Source organism: Barbus barbus, assembly GCF_936440315.1.
Source record: "Barbus barbus genome assembly, chromosome: 32".
Taxonomy (NCBI): Eukaryota; Metazoa; Chordata; class Actinopteri; order Cypriniformes; family Cyprinidae; genus Barbus; species Barbus barbus.
The window spans coordinates 20,787,412-20,806,530 of record NC_136760.1 but is presented as its reverse complement, the minus strand read 5'-3'; the positions used below and the strand labels follow the sequence as shown (position 1 = coordinate 20,806,530).

The 19,119-nt window shown below is 36.7% G+C and overlaps 2 protein-coding genes and 1 pseudogene across 3 annotated transcripts in view; 2 read left to right on the top strand and 1 right to left on the bottom strand.

Moving 5' to 3' along the window:
* rbfox3a (RNA binding fox-1 homolog 3a) overlaps nucleotides 1-2,740 on the bottom strand; it is a gene marked incomplete at its 3' end in the record, with an annotated part of 435,124 nt that extends 432,384 nt beyond the window's left edge. Inside the window, exons 1-2 of the mRNA XM_079388760.1 lie at nucleotides 2,626-2,740; nucleotides 533-660 (exon numbers count right to left, since the gene is read on the bottom strand). The remainder of the gene's footprint in view (nucleotides 1-532; nucleotides 661-2,625) is intronic.
* Nucleotides 2,741-5,961: 3,221 nt separating this feature from the next.
* LOC306852732 (ectonucleotide pyrophosphatase/phosphodiesterase family member 7-like) lies at nucleotides 5,962-10,400 on the top strand (the record flags this gene model as incomplete). The annotated part of the gene is made up of 6 exons (XM_079389795.1): nucleotides 5,962-6,208; nucleotides 8,603-8,748; nucleotides 8,867-9,499; nucleotides 9,601-9,844; nucleotides 10,111-10,234; nucleotides 10,340-10,400. 6 exons carry the CDS (start codon nucleotides 5,962-5,964, stop codon nucleotides 10,398-10,400), a joined length of 1,455 nt encoding a protein of 484 aa, XP_079245921.1.
* A 1,725-nt stretch (nucleotides 10,401-12,125) lies between these two features.
* On the top strand, nucleotides 12,126-15,282 carry LOC306852731 (ectonucleotide pyrophosphatase/phosphodiesterase family member 7-like; annotated as a pseudogene). The gene is made up of 5 exons: nucleotides 12,126-12,372; nucleotides 13,857-13,922; nucleotides 13,983-14,305; nucleotides 14,407-14,624; nucleotides 15,186-15,282. The product of its transcript is annotated as an ectonucleotide pyrophosphatase/phosphodiesterase family member 7-like (transcript).
* The last annotated feature ends 3,837 nt before the right edge of the window (nucleotides 15,283-19,119 follow it).

The window sequence follows — 19,119 nt, the reverse complement described above, 5'->3', positions numbered from 1 at the left end:
ATGGAGACCTCCACCCCCTTTGCCAACTACCAGACACGCCGCCTGTTCAGACCAAATAAACGTTGCGAATATAAACCATATGCTCGATGAGCACGTACAAAATGAAGTTTGCTGTGACTTTGACGCTCAGAGTGGGCCAAAACAGACCAATCATCCAATTCAAAAGCGTGAATTTACTGGAGTGGTGTGTTGTGGTATTGACTTTCAAATTTTTCTCCAACTTAGCAGCAACTGAGCAATTCATTGTACAGTGTTACTTAAAGTTGAGATGATTATTGAAACTGAAAAAAAATGTAGGGGAGGATGGATTTTACAAAATTGAGGAACAAATCGGGATTTATAAAGACAAAAGCTGAAATGTAATGCATACGGCAACTAAAAAGCATGCGTTCAAACATTTTGCACTCATATAAATAACTAAAATAAATCTGACATTGTTTATTAAAACGTGAAAATTAACAGAGAATCATTTCCAATATGCATTAAAGGTATAGTATTTCCAAAAAAGAAAATTTGCTGAAAATGTACTCACCCTCAGGTCATCCAAGATGTAGATGAGTTTGTTTAATCATCAGAACAGATTTGGAGAAATTCAGCATTGCATCTCACCAATGGATCCTCTGCAGTAAATGGGTGCCATCAGAATGAAGGTCCAAACACCTAATAAAAAAAGAGCAGCTTTAGTGGTCATAACTTTGTGAGAGAAATAATGCAGGCACTGGACTAAGATGAAACTTCGCAGTGCGCATCCGTGGACTATCTGCTTTGAAAAGCTATGCCTTCGATTGTGTGTGTTTGTTAGTGTACGCATTAAAAACCAAATTATACTTTGGGCTTAAATGACTGGAAAAGTCCTGCACACATCACCAGAGAGAAGTCTTTCGTTTTCACTGGAAGATCTAGTTATGACATTTTGATCAAAATAAACTACAAGGTCAAAAAATGAAACATGCATAATAAATCATTCACAATATGATCTATAACATGCATTTGGAAAATAGATAGGGTGAATTTTCATTCCACATCGACTTTAAAAGCTTCATAAGCACAGAATGAAAAACTAGCACTCACTCTGCCTCTAATACACATGCCTTTCGCTTTCTGTTCATGTATGTAGGTGAATGTAAATGAGAAAAGTGAGCCCTGATGATAGTAATAGCTTATCTTCCAAGAGATTAGGTGTTCACCTTGAACTTGTCCCAAGGCCAAAAGCAAACCCCATCTGAGCAACTAGCTGTCAGATGATTTGATTGACTTCAATAAGGTCGCATCGTAAAACACTACTGACCAGCCTCCAAGATAAAACACTCTCCGAGTGATATACGAATAGACGTCATTAGCATCGATATGCGATTCTACCATTTCTTATTTCATAAAAGGTCAAAAAGGGCAGTGATTTTAAACTATGTACTGAAGGATGCGGATAGAGTGCGGCTCTAAACACCAACACCACTGTGATTGACTTAAACAGGTAATATTGACTTGTTAACTGTAGACTCAATCTTGCCAGTCCATTTTTGAGTCTCAAACTAAAAAAAAAAATCTCCAGATAACGTTTGGGCACATATGGTTAATCCAGTCTTGACCGCCAAACAAATTTGAAGACCAGAATAATCTAAAAATTGATAGTTACCAATAATCTAAACAAGCGCACACAATGGTTGACATGATTGAATGTCATCATAACTGCTATGAAACAAATGCCTGTATTACTGGCCATCACGTTCAAATGCTTAAGTTAGGTTGTAATCACTGCTTTACCACCAGTTGTTTCCAATATTCATCATAATACATTACCATTCTCTCAAACAGCTAACATCTGACTTGTCTTTAACCTAGCAAGCAGGTGGGGGGGGCTCATAAACTGCATTATGAAATGAGATGAGTTTTGAGGTCATGAACGTGTGTCACATGGGGGTCGTAATATAAAACAAGCACATGCGTTTCAGTTATTGAAAGCCTGGGTCAAGACCATGAAATTACCAATAACACAAGCACATGGACACTAAGAGGTCGTGCGTGCCATGTTCAAAACATCTAAACTACATTTCTGAGGTCTTTTTTTAACAAATCTGTATAAAATCTATTGAATTTCTCTCACAAAAAGGACCCCAATGGGATTTCCAGAAAAAATAAAAGAGAATATTTATTTATATGTTTATTAGCCTGATTCATAACGCCACTCCCCCATTATGTTTATTTTTGTTGTCAGTAATATGGCATAATTTTCATTATAATACAATGTAAAAAAAATTCATTATAAATTCATGGGGTCTTTAAAAATGCAAAGAGAGCAGGGTTTAAACTAGCATTGCAAAGTGTGTTAAAATGATATATTCCTATATAAATTATATATTCCTTCAGGCCTGAGCAGGCACAAGACAAGAACAATTTCAGCTTTTAAGCTGGGCTTGGGTTGTAACTTCAAAACCATAAAGAAACACCATTTTATATCAATAAGATAAATACAGTGGCTTATATTTTAGCCAATTTACAGTACAAGAGATGCCAAAAAGGCTCAAACGGACACTACGCCACCAACAAACACATAACGCGATAATGCTAAAGCCTTTAAAATTCAACAAACCCATTTTAGGTGGAATAGAAGAATAAAACAAAACTCACAGTAAACACTTATGAAAAAATATTTGAAGTGAAATCAGCATTCATTTACTGTTTAATTCATCCGGCGGCAATTATACTTCTACATGTTTACCTTAAAAAATGTAGTGGGTTACGCAGGAATGCGTAGCTTGGAAGACCACACCCACATTTACAAATGAAACAACTGATTGGATGATTAAACTGACAATCTAAAGGAGTGGAGCTCATCCGCAATGTCAAGGACTAAATTCTGATTGGATAAAATTCTCCTTAGGAAACAATAGAAAGAATTTTGATAAAAATTAATGGAAAATGAATGACCCTCCTTACCCAGGCTATTAAGTTTCCAAGTGTTCTGTTAAAATCATGACACAAGTTTAAACTAAATTAAAACAAGCTATTATTTTTTATTTATTTTGCTTTTGTTTTCTCAAAGTGTTTGTGTAGTTAATGCATTGTTCCTTTTTAAATACATAAAATTTAGCAGATTTAACAATTTATAATTGTAAAATTTTTAGGCTAGTAATTTTAAGACTTTCCTATTAACCTAATACCAGATATATTAATGAGAAAACTGTCCAGTAGTAAGACCTTAAAAAGACGTGCACAAACCTTACAGAAATCAGAATATTCCATAGGAATTCTACAGTAATTCTTCTCTATATCCCACATGACAAGCAAGTGGACAAACATACAGGCCACATGTAGAAAGCATCCTGACCTGGCTGTAGGATTTTTATTCTGTCCTGTTGGTTCCATCATGATTTCAGCACACAGAACTACAGACAGGATTCCTGCAGGTAACCAGGACAGAAACTAAAAGGTGTCTGGCACCATCAAGTGGCTGTAATAGGAGACTCAACTACCAGTCATTTTAAGTGAAGGTAATCATTTGAATATACAGTATATGAATCATTAACCACATTTTGTAAGGCTTTTGATGTCTTCCCAGAGGTCCAGACGTTTCTACCACAGCTATCACAGAGATTTCTTTAACGACTGCCCAAAAAGTTCCTGCCATGGCTCCAACAAGAGCCAGTCTAGTCCCAGCGTTCCTTGAAAGCTGTGGAGGTGTGGAGGTGAGAGACAGGCACAGACAACGGGGGGGGGGGGGGGGGGGGGGAGTAAAGAAATAACAAACATTTGAACAAACATGTGAACATTTTACAATATAGGTATACGTCATATAGCCTTTAATTTATTATTATAAGCTGTGAACTATAAATTAATTGTAAAACTATATGAAAAAAGGGCAGAGTAATTGCCTGTGCCCTATAACTTCTGATAAGACTGTCAGATAGTGCAAGATAACACAGACATGCAATCCATCCCATAAACCTCAATGATAATGTGAACTTAAGTCTGCATGGCAAAGCACCTAGACAAAAGAACAAGTCCAAGATCAGAGAGCTGAGAAATTTATAACATTCAGACAAAAAGCAAGGCTGTTTCTGTGTAAAACAGAAGTAGGTGAATACATATATCATGTTATTGGCACTATGTGTTTTGCTGCTAATGTTCCCCGAGACTCTTTCTGCTCCAGTCAGAGATCACTGCACAACAGGCAAAAAGAAACTACTGCTCAGGTGGGACTACGACTGAGATGTGAACACCCCAAACCTGGACAAAATGGCTGAGGAAGGAGTCAAGGTGGCATATATCACTCCCCCTTACCTGACAATCACCGGTCCTACACACTTCACCCTGTTATCTGGTAAGGAGAAAAAGATAAGTCTTATGCCAAATACTAATACATGCCTCAGCCTCTTCATATCAAGGTAAACTGTTAAATAACATCTATTTGCATCCAAAAGTGAAGATATTTATGATTATAATATTATTAAACTTATAAAAAGAATTACCCGATATTGTCATGGAAATGTGTTTAATATAAAATAATATTATGGAAATGTGTGTACTTTACTATGAAATAAAAAAAAGAGTATACAGTATTTAAAAACATATATATAAATAAATAGTATATTTGTATAAAAATTTATATTTTGATAGAAATGTCGCATTTATTACGAAATTGCAATATTATATAAAAAATAATAATTTCTAGCAAAATGGGTGGTTTAATATGAAATTACAATATTGTATGTATTATAAAATAATTAATTAATAGTAGTATTTTACTAAAATTAGATTTTAATGAAAGGTCTTTAGTGTGAAATTAATTTCAGAATTTTTTATTATAGTTTTTTGTTTTTGAACATAATGGAAGCCAGTGAAATATACTCATGGATGATCAAATTATGTCAAAAAAAGGGCCTCAGACAGAGGTAAACACCATAGAGTGGCCAAGTTAAGGTCTTGACTTCAACTACAATTGAAATGCTTCGAAATGGCCTCAAAAGTGCAATTCACACCAGAGTTGTATAAAGAAGAACAGTACAAAATTACTCTCAATTCTTGTGCAAGTCTGAGCCACATAGAGGAGAACATGAACATGAAACTACCACTCAAATGCATTACCATAAAGTACTCATGATACAGACATTCCTTTGGACCACAATTTCAAACGTGCATCATTACAGAATATTGTGTGGTTACAAACAACAGGAATACATTTTGTCATCAGTTACCATGCATAACATAACCTCGTGGTTAAAGAACTAGACTGCAGGATTCCATGCCAAAAGGTCCAGCAGAAATGTTCAAGCTGTTTAGTGTTGGTCCAGCTGGTGAAGCTGGTTATCCATTGTGCTATAATTGTGCTAGGCAAGAAGACTGGTCAGAATAAAACACAGCAAATTGTGGTGGTCATTTCAGTAGGGATGATTCCTAAGTTGGTTAAGAGCAGAAATTAGTCAACAACTCAAGGGCCACAGTACTGTTCACACTTTAAAGTTTTTGCAAATAAACAGCCCTTATGCAGCTTCCATTCTATACTGTAGCTCACCTTTTGAAGCACTGTCTGATTGATAAAGTCCAAATGCTTAGTTTTTCAATCCCAATTGCACAAGCAATAGATAAATAACTCATTTCGTCTATACTGGTTAGATAGTTATCTTTGCCTTGACACAATACAGTCTTGATATAAAACATTGTGTTTCATTATATAAGCAGTGAGCTGTAAATCAGAGAAACGTTGTTCAGAAAAGAGCTATATAATTGCTTTTGTCCCATAACTTCTGATAAGCCACTAGATAAGATACCAAAAGATAGCATAAGCATGTAATTCGTCTCATAAACATAAATAATGTGAACTTTAGTGTGGAGAAAGTTTGGCAAAAAAACACAGAGACAAAAGGATCAGTCAAAAGATGAGGCTGTTAGATCAGGAACAACCATCAGACCAGCCAAAGAAAAGCAAGATCCAGTTACATCAACAGTAGTAGTGGAATACCCGTCATGTTACTGGCACTGAGTGTTTTGCTGCTTATATTTCCTGCGACTCTTTCTGCTCCAGTCAGAGATCGCTGTACCACAGGCAAAAACAAACTACTACTAATCAGCTTTGATGGGTTCAGATGGGACTACGACCGAGATGTGGACACCCCAAACCTGGACAAAATGGCTGAGGAAGGAGTCAAGGCAGCATATGTCACTCCACCTTTCCTGACCATCACTAGTCCGACACACTTCACCCTGTTATCTGGTAAGGAGAAAAAGCAATACATTTCTAATTTAAAGTAAATAGATACAAAATCCAAGTTAATAGTGTCAATATCTATGGTGAATTAGCTCTTAATGAAACCACTGAATATATACCTGTATATGTAAACTTGCTAACATTTGGCATAAATATTATATTTGGCATGTAAATATTTTTAAGGATTTATTTATTTTTACTTCTATAAAATAAAAATAAAAATCACAAAAATGTATATTTATTTATGCATCTTTTTAATTAAAGAAATAATTAAAAAAATTATGCAGACTAAATGATGTCTGCTCTGACCCACCTTAGTCCCTAGTAATCAGCAGAGGTGGGTAGAGTACCCAAAAACTGTACTCAAGTAAAAGTAAAAGTACTTGAAGAAATATTTACTCAGTAAAAGTAAAAGTCTGAATAGTTACTTGAGTAAGAGTAAAAAAGTATCAGATAAAAAAACTACTCAAGTAGTTAGTTACTAGTTACTTTGGATCATATACTGAATATGGTCTATTTTTATTTATATATATAGATATTTAGATATACATTTATATATATACACGCACACACACACTGCCGTTCAAAATACTTTTAATGGTTTTTTTTATGTAATTTATTTCAGTGATCAAATCAGAATTTTTATCAGCCTGATTTATTATCAATGCTGTTCTTTTTTAGCTTTCTATTCATAAAAGAATCCTGAACAAAATGTCACAGGTTCCAAAAAATATTAAGCAGCAAAACTGTTCCCTGTTGAAAAAACAGCATGCTGGTAAGGTATGTTTTGAAGCATGGGATGCTGGTTTGAGCTGATTTAAGCTGGTCCTTAGCTGGTTTAAACGGGTCATGTGCTGGTCCTAAGCTGGTCAGACCAGCTTAAGACCAGTACATGACCAGCTAAGGACCAGCTTAAACCAGCAAAGGACCGAAATAAACCAGCATCCCAGCTTCAAAACCAGCATATGCTGGGGTTTTTTCAACAACGCTGGTAATAAATACATTTATTTGAATGATTTATGAAGGATCATATGACTCTGAAAACTGGAGTAACAGCTGATAAGAATTCTGATTTGCATCACTGAATTAAATTAAATTTAAAATTATAGTAATTATGTATTAGCCTATATTTGTATGACACGAAGAAGAGTGAAAACTCCTCACATGACCGATACCGAACATCTGAAACAAAAGCACATTGATGGATCTTCTTCCTGTTCTGCAAAATGTAAACAAATGTAGCCTATGTTTCTGCAAGCGTAAATATGGTGAAAATATCAATATTAATTGTGTCTAGGCAAAGGCATTCCACCTGGAACAGGTCGCATGCTGCTACGCAGAGCTAACGTGGGTTTGGCGGGTACTCATTTCATATACTCTGTGACAGCTTATTTAATGAATAAATTATACATTGCATTTAATGTGTAAGGTACATGTACAACAAACTGGTAATGTCATAGTGGTATCGTGTACTGTAATCGAATCTATACCTGTGGAACCGACAGAACACACAGTGTTAATCTAATAAAGATCTTCATAGCTAGCAAACCATAGCCTTTGCTGATTTGCTTTCAACTCACTGTAGATCCAAAGCATTGTCTTCAATGCTCTTGATGTTCTTAAACTTTCTGTTATCTGAGTGAGAACCGCTTCAGATGACTCAGCGCGTGCGGCCTCGGGTTCGAGCCTCCTTCGCGGACAGCAAGCCAAGTTTGTTTACCATTATCTGGCAGGGCTGAATGGGCAGGCGAACTCGTGAAATATACTCTAAAAGTATTAGTTACCCAAAAAATTTACTCAAGTAAATGTAACTCGTTACTACCCACCTCTGGTAATCAGTTGAAACTGCTGTGGAAATGCATTTATGCCACCTCTGAGCAGCATTAAACAATGTGTAAAGACTTTTAAATGCCACTTTAGAAATGTTTCTGTGCCACATTTGTGGTGTGAATTTGGCATAAGTAAAGTTCTGAGAAAAGGTCTAGCATTGATTGTTTGCAAATGCCACTTGCTTTTATATAATGCAATGAAATTTACAAAATTTTTAAGTACAGCTGTAAAATATTTTGGGGACCACTGTGTATATTAAGACACAAAGAGAGTAAAAACAATGGATTTTTTGTTAATGGACAGTTTTATGATTACGATATTCTTTTAAGAGTTCATATACTGTAGCTTAAACAGACAAGCATCTAGCTACCACTGCTAATGTCGGGTTTGATTCCTAAAGAACGCACAAACAGATAAAACATATACAGTATAACATGAATGCAATGAAAGATGTGTTGGATATATGTAACTGCCTAATGTACGAACACAAAGGTAATCTTGTGGAGAAGTCTCAGCAGAACACAAAACTCATAAAATTCGTTGCACTAAAAAATATGTATTGTTCCCCAGGAAGGTACATTGAGAACCATGGTGTGATTCATAACAATTGGTTCAATACAACTACACAAGAGAAGAAACAGTACTACATGACACAGTTTGTGGATGAATACTGGGATAATGGCAGTCTACCCATTTGGATCACCGCTCAAAGACAGGTCTCAAAAAGCTTGACACAAAAGATTTAGTATATTTAGTATACTACAGTATATCACTTCCTAATACACATTTGCTTTAAATGGGATATAACTGACTTGTAAATTTGTCCTTTCTTAGGGTAAAAAAACAGGATCCTTACATTTCCCTGGTACTGCGGCCCCTTACCAGAACGAATCAATCCAAGTAAAGGAGGTGGAACCGTGGTTTTATGACTACACCAATGAGACGGCTTGGAGGGAGAATGTGGACAAGGTCATGAAGGAATGGTTTATAGATCAAGACTTAGATTTTGTCACTATGTATTTTGGTGACCCAGATTCTACTGGCCACAAGTACGGGCCTGACTCTCCTGAGCGTCGCGAGGCGGTCAAGAAAGTGGACCGCACTGTGGGCTACATACGGGAAACTGCTGAGAAACACGGACTCAGTGACCACCTGAATATCATCATCACAGCTGACCATGGCATGAGCACCGTGTTCAAAGGAGAGGATGTAAAAGAGATAATACTTACTGACATTCCTGGATTCTCTTTGAAAGATCTGAAATTCCACATGGTGGACTATGGACCTTCTGGGCTGCTGTTGCCCAAAGAAGGGATGCTTGACAAGGTTTATGAAGCCTTGAAAGGAGGACATCCAAACCTTCACGTTTACAAGAAAGAAGACATGCCTGCCCGACTGCATTACTCCAAACATCCACGCATCCTGCCCATCGTTCTCTTCGCAGACCCAGGATATGTCATCAATGGGGTGAGGATTCAGTAAATACCTATAATGGACACAATAAACATACGTGGAAAACATTGTGCTATTATATGTAATTATTTCATATGTTCTAAATACTCTTCCAGTTCTACGTATTCCAGACAAATAAAGGGGAACACGGCTATGACAATGAGGTCATGGACATGAAGCCTTTCTTCAGGGCAGTAGGACCCGATTTCCACAGAAACTTATTTGTTGGACCATTTGAGACAGTTAATGTTTACCCTCTAATGTGCCACTTACTGGGGATAAAGCCAGAAATTAATGACGGGTCACTGGATAACACCCGACACATGCTGATATCTGATGGGGAGTCGTGTGATTCTGGAGGTAAATCCAAATGAAAGCTTTTCACCCGTTTCTAAATCTGATACTAGAAAACAAAATGGCTAGTTGACAGGTAAATATTTAAACATCAGTCTAACATTTTGTCCCATTAAGTCTATAAAACATAATAGCTGTGTTGCACATATAAGTAAAGTTTGAGTTCAAGTAAAGTTTGAGTCTCTTCAGACCATAAATTACATAACGTTCAGGTCAATCAATAAAACTAATTTAGTTCACAATACTTCGTTTTCTCTCTCTCTCACACACAGATGTTCGCGAGTCGAGTCTTCAGAACGTGTTTAATGGTCTTGCTGCTGTTGCTGGATTTTTATTGATTGTGTTTGTGGTTGTTGCATCCTACAAAGGATATAAAAGATGCAAAATTACTCCAAAGTACGGCACAGAGCTACATTAAGACTTGTTACTTTTTCTTTTTGGGACAGTTTTTGTCTGGTTTGTGAAGATCTGATGCATTTTTTTATCTTTACTCTCCAACAGAGCAAAAGACATCGGAGATGAACATGAGATGAAAGCCGACTCCAAGCAAACATCGTTCTAAGAGGGACAACAGATTTTTTCTTAAAAGGTTAAATGACAAATATTTTTAACTGCAGAATTTCTATAACTTTTAAGAAAGTCTATAATATTGTTCAGACCTCTAACATCATAAAAATGAGGTGGATCATTATTTATACTAATAGATATCTTTATCTCCAATGGAAAAGTATAAGATAAGACTCTTACTATGTCCAAATGTTTTACTGTATGTACATTTGTTTTCAATAGTCACATAATACATCACCATACCCTCAGCTAGCATCTGACTGAACTAAGTAGTTGATGGTGGGAGAGTGCATCATAAAATGCATTATGAAATGAAATGTGTTTTGGGGTCATGAATGTGTATCACATGAATGCAGCCATATTAGCATGTGTGCTTCAGTTATTGAAAGCCTGGGTCAAGATCTTGAAATTACCAATACTAATAATGCAAGTTGATGAAAAGCATGTATTTGTGTGTGTGTGTGTAATAACTGAATATTTAAATGGGATTGTGGATTTTAAGGATTAAAGAGCTTGGAGATATTTGAATATCTTGGAGACCTATAAGTTTAAAACTAAAAGATATGTCCAGTATTTTTGTGTTTCTTATAGGCCTATAAAATAATATAATGATAGGGAACTGTTGTATTCTCTTTTCTTTATCTTGGTATGAACATAATGGAAGCCAGTGAAATATACTCATGCATCATTGATGAGCAAATTATGAAGAAGTGAAAGGCCTTAAACAGAAGAAAACACCATGGAGTTCCCCATTCATAGCCCTGTCCTTTTAACTATGATTGAAATGCTTCACAGTGGCCTCAAAAGAGAAATTCACACCAGAGATGTATAAAGTAGTAGTGCAAAAATGCCAGTCTGAACCACAATTTAGAGGATTACACTAAATTAGATTAGGAACATGAAACTACCCCTCAAATGCATTACTTAACTCATAACACAGACATTCCATTGGGCCACATATTTACAATTTTAAATGTGCATCATTTCGAAATCAAATAAACTGAAGAATATGCATAAATATTGTGTGGTTGCAAACAATGGAAATACCTTTTGCCATCATAAGGTAACATAACCTGGTGCCTAAACAACTAGACTGCAGGATTCCATGCCGAAAAGACCAGCAGGAATGTCCAAGCTGTTGCTCCAGCTGGTGAAGATGATTCCCAAGTTGGTTAAGACAAGGGCCAACTCAAGGGCCACAGTACTGTTCACACTTAGAAAGTTTTTGCAAATAAACAGCCCTTATGCAGCTTACATTCTATACTGTGGCTCACCATTTGAAGCACTGTCTGATTGATAAAGTCCAAATGCTTAGGTCTTTTGCCATTTCAATTGCAAAAGTGTAGATATATAACCCACTTAGGCAATGAGTCTAATGACTGGTTAGACGTTTATCTTTACCTTCACACAATACAGCCTAGATAGAAAACACCATGTTTCATTATATAAGCAGTGAGCTGTAAATCAGAGAAACGCTGTTCAAAAAAGAGTTGTATAATTATTTGTCCCATAACTTCTGATAAGCCACTACCAAAAGATAGCATAAGCATGTAATTCACCTCATAAACATCAGAAATGTGAACTTTAGTGTGCAGAAAGTGATGGCAAAAACAGACAAAAGGATCAGTCAAAAGATGAGGCTGTTAGATCAGGAACAACCATCAGACCCGCCAAAGAAAAGCAAGATTGTTACATCAACAGTAGTAGTGGAATACCTGTCATGTTACTGGCACTGAGTGTTTTGCTGCTTATATTTCCTGCCACTCTTTCTGCTCCAGTCAGAGATCGCTGTACCACAGGCAAAAACAAACTACTACTGATCGGCTTTGATGGGTTCAGATGGGACTATGACCGAGATGTGGACACCCCAAACCTGGACAAAATGGCTGAGGAAGGAGTCAAGGCAGCATATGTCACTCCACCTTTCCTGACCATCACTAGTCCTACACACTTCACCCTGTTATCTGGTAAGGAGAAAAAGACAATTAGAAAAAGACAATTAAAAGATAATATACAGTGACACTGCAAAATGCAAGTTTTAGATACATGTTACCTTCTCATAGTGTAAATATTTATGATGAATTAGTTCTTAATCAGACCACTGAATATAGACCTGTAGCCTATATATATATACTTGCTAACATTTGGCATGAATATATGTAAGCAAAAACATATAGAAGCAAATTATTTTGAATAATTTATTGATTTTTATTTTTATGAAAATCACTAAAAATGCCTAAATATGTCTTTATGGAGCCAAGATAAAATTGCTCTTTGTTCACGCAAAATTCAGTGTAAAGGAATAAAAATGTATGCATTATGTCTGCTCTGAGTCTGACCCACCTTAGTCACTAGTAATCACAGTATACAGTTAAAATTGCTGTGGAAATGCATTTATGCTACCGCTGAGCAGCATTAAATATTGTGTACACTTAAATAGCACTTCAGAAGTGCTGCTGTGCCACATTTATAGTGTAAATTTGGCATAAGTAAAGTTCACACGATCACAATATACTTTGAGTGTTCATTTACTGTAGCCCAAACAGATGAGCATAATGCTAGCAATGCTAATGTCATGGATTTGATTCTTAAGGAATACACAAACTGATAAAACATTTACCATGAATGCAATGAAATGCATTGGATATATGTAACTGCCAATTTATGAACTAGTGCTGTCAAAAGCAGCGCGCAGGGGCGGAGCTAGGGTTGGTAACCCCACTCACAACTGCTGCTTCTGTCTCTTTTTTCTTGACAGGAATTGTCTTTATTTATACGCAGAACGTCTTTATGGTCACATCAAACTGGAAACTTTTCAGACGCACTCTCAAACTTCGCCTCAGCGCCAGGCCACAGAAAAGGTACAGGTGACAAGGAGCTTCAGTAGTACAACAGTGAACTGCAATCAGATGAGATGTTGTCAGGCGTATGTCATTAAAAAGATTTTCTTGTCCTGTCAGCCATTATACTGTGCTTGTAGCATGCTTGAAGCCTGCCAGAAAAAGTAAAGAGTTGCGAGAAAATACAATGCCTCTCAGGTCCACATCATGTTCAGCAGTGGCAGCTCTTAAAGCAGCCAAAATAACCTAGCTGCTGCGATGTCTGTTAATCAAAGAACAGAGGATAAAAAGAGGAAATCAAACCAAACAATTTCATAGAGACATCAGTTATATTGGTATCAGTGATACTCTATTAAACAAATATTAAAAATATACTGTCTTTATGTTGTTTCTACGTTAATGTGAAATTATTGCAATAGTCAAGCTTTAATGTTAGGTGGGATTAATCTCAATTAATTTCAGAGAAAATGTGCGATTAAATAGTTTTTTTTATTTTTATCGATTGACAGCACTAGTATGAACCAAAATGTAATCTTCAGGAGAAGCCTCAGCAGAACAAAAACTTATAAAATTAGTGACAATGAAAAATAGACCCATGTATTCTTCCCCAGGAAGGTACATTGAGAACCATGGTGTGATTCATAATAATTGGTTCAATTATTACCGCTCAAAGACAGGTACATCTCAAAACATTACAGCTTGACACAAATAAGAATAAAAATAATATATTACATCATAAATATACATGTACATCATCACAGCTGACATGCGTGGCATGCGCACCGTGTTCAAAGGAGAGGATGTAAAAGAGATAATACTTACTGACATCCCTGGATTCTCTTTAAAAGATCTGAAATTCCACATGGTGGACTATGGACCTTCTGGGCTGCTGTTGCCCAAAGAAGGGATGCTTGACAAGGTTTATGAAGCCTTGAAAGGAGGGCATCCAAACCTTCACGTTTATAAGAAAGAAGACATGCCTGCCCGACTGCATTACTCCAAACATCCACGCATCCTGCCCATCGTTCTCTTCGCAGACCCAGGATATGTCATCAATGGGGTGAGCATGAAGTAAACACCTAATGGATGCAGTAAATATACATGGAAAACATTATGCTATAGCCTATGTGATCATTTCATATGTTCTAAATGCTCTTCCAGTTCTACGTATTCCAGACCTACAAGGGGCAACACGGCTATGACAATGAGGACATGGATATGAAGCCTTTCTTCGGGGCAGTAGGACCAGATAATTGAGACCGTTAATGTTTACCCTCTAATGTGCCACTTACTGGGGATAAAGCCAGAAATCAATGACGGGTCACTGGATAACACCCGACACATGCTGATATCCAATAGAGAGTCATATGATTCTGGAGGTGAATTTGGAGGAATCTAAATAAAAGTGCTTACAAAAATCTTACAAATCGGACCAAATAATTCAAATACTTATTATATTGTATATATTTGTATATGTATATTGTATACTTATTTAATATCTTAGAGGTCTGAGATAAGACTTATTTTGATTATTTTAAGAGGTAAAAATGATCATACTTTAGAAAATATGAGATTTAAATTTCAGACAATAGCAATAATCTGCTATATAATGCTATATTATACTGCTATATAATGTCAAACTCATCTCTGCTTTGCTGTTAGCTATCTTTAAAGTTAAACTTATGATAGTCATAAGATCTGGTATTTTGATAAGGTATCTTGATAAACCTTCATGTAAATGACACTATTCAAACAAATAATACCATCAAATTGTAACACTCTGCCAGCAAACCTGCAAGGAAAGTATTGCAACTCTTTTACCCTGTCCTTCACCATATGACCCCATGAACCAATAACACATGATGAAACAGCACTATTATCATCTTATCACTAATTACATAAGTTAAAAGGTCAATCAATTAACTTTGTTTTTCTTGTAGATGTTCCCAAGTCTTCATAACGTGTTTGTTGGTCTTGCTGCTGTGGCTGGATTTTTTACTGCTTGTGTTTATGGTTGTTACATCCTACAATGTATAAAAGACAGAAAGCGAATATGAGAACAACAGAGTTCCATTATTGTTTTTTCAGCACATTACCTCTCTATAAAAATCAGATGTATTACTTTACCTTCACTCTCCAACAGAGCGAAAATCATAGATGATGAGGACCAGATAAAAGTTGATTACATGCAAACATCGTTCTAAGAGAGGCATTCGCTTATTCTTGAACTGCTTGCCATTTAATACTACAGTGGGATCCAAAAATCTGAGACCACATTGAGACATTTAGGGCCTTTTTTCCATTTAAAACTTGGTGTAAGGTTTTAGGAAATTGGAAGGATGGATGGATAAATAAATACATATTTTAAAATATTTAAGTATTCACATCAAGGCAGCTCAAGTACACGTGTCAATGAAAGAAAAGAGGAACATACTGTGCAATACTAAGATATTTAGAAATGTATATTCAATGTACATTTTTCAATGAACCCCTCATTCATATTGTTATGCTGATGAAATAATTTGTAATTCAAATATTATATTAAATTAGAAATGCTGAAAATATAGTTTGTAATTTTAAAAAGTTGTTTTAAATTATAGATGTTTATAAAATAATTTGTAATAAAAATGTTATTTTAAATTGTTTGAAAGCAAACTGCAAAATAGAATCATTTTGACTGGTTGTCTCAGACTCTCCACTGCTTTATGTTGATTAATATGCAGCATATTTTATACAGTATACTGATGCCATCTAGTGGAAATAGTGAGTATTTTCAAATTCAAAACTATTGTGACTGTACTGCATGTGAATCAACTGCATTCAAGTAAATACTAACTGTGAACGATGAAAATCACACATTATTTACTCAATTCTTGAGCTTTTAATTTCTTCCAATCCCCTTGCATGCACACACACATTCAATTTAAACTACACATAATAGGCTGCACAATACCAGTCAGTTCTATGGAAAAACATAAAGCAGAAAAAGAGCTTATGAGGACTAAATGACTGACAGAAGTTATCATTACACAAAGCTGCAGATTCAATGATTTATGGTGAAATCCCATCCAGTCATGTGGAATTTTCCCAAAATAAGTTTAAGTAAACAGCTCATGACAAAGAGGCACTCAGAGCAGGCTGGTATGCATAAACAGTTTGAACAGTGTGCTGCAGTGTAGCCCCCTCCAAACACATTCACACATACACACGCACGTACACACACTCAGTCACCCGCCAGAGCAGAGCCAGTCTGGAAATGTGGAGTCTCCCCCTGGCACGCGCACCAGACTCCCATCCATCTTCCAGTGCAATAACATTTCTCTGTCTCTCTGTCTCTGTCTATTGCTCTACTACTGTTGCAGGACACACACTCTTCTCCTGTCTGCAGAGATCATCCTTTATGCTGTTGGATGCAAGGCGCTTTTAAAGTAACATAGTCTTGAATGCAGACATTTAGCACACTACAATCCATGAGATGTCTCTCAGCGGACATATTAAACCTAAGCATATTACAAGTTAAACTCAGTTGACAATACTTGTGGCAGAATGTTGAAAACCACAAAAATTATTTTAGACTTGTCCCTCCTTTTCTTTCAAAAAAGCAAAAATCTGGGTTACAGTAAGGCGCTTACAATAGAAGTGAATAGGGCCAAATTTAAACTTAATACAAACGTAATATATTTCAAAAGTATCAAAGTGTAAACAATGTGCATGTCAGTGTTCTTTTGGTGCTTGTATAATTTATTAATATTTTGAATAATTTCTTTTTTTTCTTGTGTCCATATAGTTTTCATTATTATTATTATTAATGAACTAATTTCTTTAAATGAGGCCCTGGCAACTAGTTGAAATAAAATATGTTTTTTATATATATTTTTTTGTTTCAATTAACATTCATTTTCAAGTACAGCAACATTTTTTATGGTTTTAGTTTTAATAGAATAATTAATGCAAGGTCTTTAATAAATTACAAGCTGCTTTTAAAGCTTTCAAAATTTGGCCCAAAAGCTTCCTTTGTAAGCATCTCACCATTAAATAATTAACTGCATTTATAAAGAAATTAATCAAAATTTTGTGGTAATTAATATTATGCCACAAATGCTTTCAGTCGGGCTTATACGGATTATGTAATATTCCCTTTTGTCAATACAGACATATATTCTTTTAAACTTTACTCAGTTTTGGATCTGTCAGTAGCGACAGATAGGAGACGAGTGTCTGTGAACTACTGTGAGTCTGTGAGTCTAAAAACTGCTGTGCTTCCTCTTGAGACTTTGTTATGACTGTCATTTTGACCAGTCATAGTGTAAACACTTGGGAATTTCCCTCTGAAGACCTACATAGCACTTTTATTCTATCACAACATGTCAGCTCCTAACCGGGCCACTCTAATATTCTCTGCTCTCATCCATTATTAGCTGTGAGAGCACATGTCAAACAGCCACATTCTTCTGAGTGGATTTTCTCCTCCTACGCTCATGTCTGCGACGCTCAGCGCTCAGAAGAACGGTTGGGCCGGGAAACAAGCATGTTTACATCTGAGGCTTAACAAACGTGCTGAGCTGAAGGGAATGCAGAGCGGAGTATCAAGAGGATCATGTGGACTATTTTTCCAGGGCTATTTCAGGTTCATAGTGTATTGCTTTTTTTGAGCGCCACCTTTACTCCTCTCAACAGGCAACATACCGAAATAGTCGTCTTATATTCATTTGAACAGTCATATAAATCGGAATTCAAATGTAGAGCCTTTTTATTGTGGTCTAATAAAACTCTAAGTGGATGAGGTTTCAAACCATTTAAACTATACTGACCAAAATGATAAACGCAACACTTTTGTTTTTGCCCCATTTTTCATGAGCTGAACTCAAAGACCTAAGACTTTTTCTATTTACACTAAAGGCCTATTTCTCTCAAATATTGTTCACAAATCTGTCTAAATCTGTGTTAGTGAGCACTTCTCCTTTGCCGAGATAATCCATCCACCTCACAGGTGTGGCATAGGTGTGCCTTAGGCTGGCCACAATAAAAGGCCACTCTAAAATGTGCAGTTTTACTGTATCAAGGGGGTCCGGGGGGGGGGTCCGAAAACCAGTCAGTATCTGGTGTGACCGCCATTTGCCTCACGCAGTGCAACACATCTCCTTCGCATAGAGTTGATCAGGTTGTTGATTGTGGCCTGTGGAATGTTGGTCCACTCCTCTTCAATGGCTGTACGAAGTTGCTGGATATTGGCAGGAACTGGAACACGCTGTCGTATACACCGATCCAGAGCATCCCAAACATGCTCAATGGGTGACATGTCCGGTGAGTATGCTGGCCATGCAAGAACTGGGATGTTTTCAGCTTCCTGTAATTGTGTAAAGATCCTTGCAACATGGGGCCATGCATTATCGTGCTGCAACATGAGGTGATGATCGTGGATGAATCAGGATCTCAGGATCTCGCTCAGGATCTCTCCGGGTATCTCTGTGCATTCAAAATGCCATCAATAAAATGCACCTGTGTTCGTTGTCCATAACATACGCCTGCCCATACCATAACCCCACCGCCACCATGGGCCACTCGATCCACAACGTTAACATCAGCAAACCGCTCACCCACACGATGCCATACACGCTGTCTGCCATCTGCCCTGTACAGTGAAAATCGGGATTCATCCGTGAAGAGAACACCTCTCCAAAGTACCAGACGCCATCGAATGTGAGCATTTGCCCACTCAAGTCGGTTACGACGACGAACTGCAGTCAGGTGAAGACCCCGATGAGGACAACGAGCATGCAGATGAGCTTCCCTGAGACGGTTTCTGACAGTTTTTGCAGAAATTCTTTGGTTATGCAAACCGATTGCAGCAGCTGTTCGGGTGGCTGGTCTCAG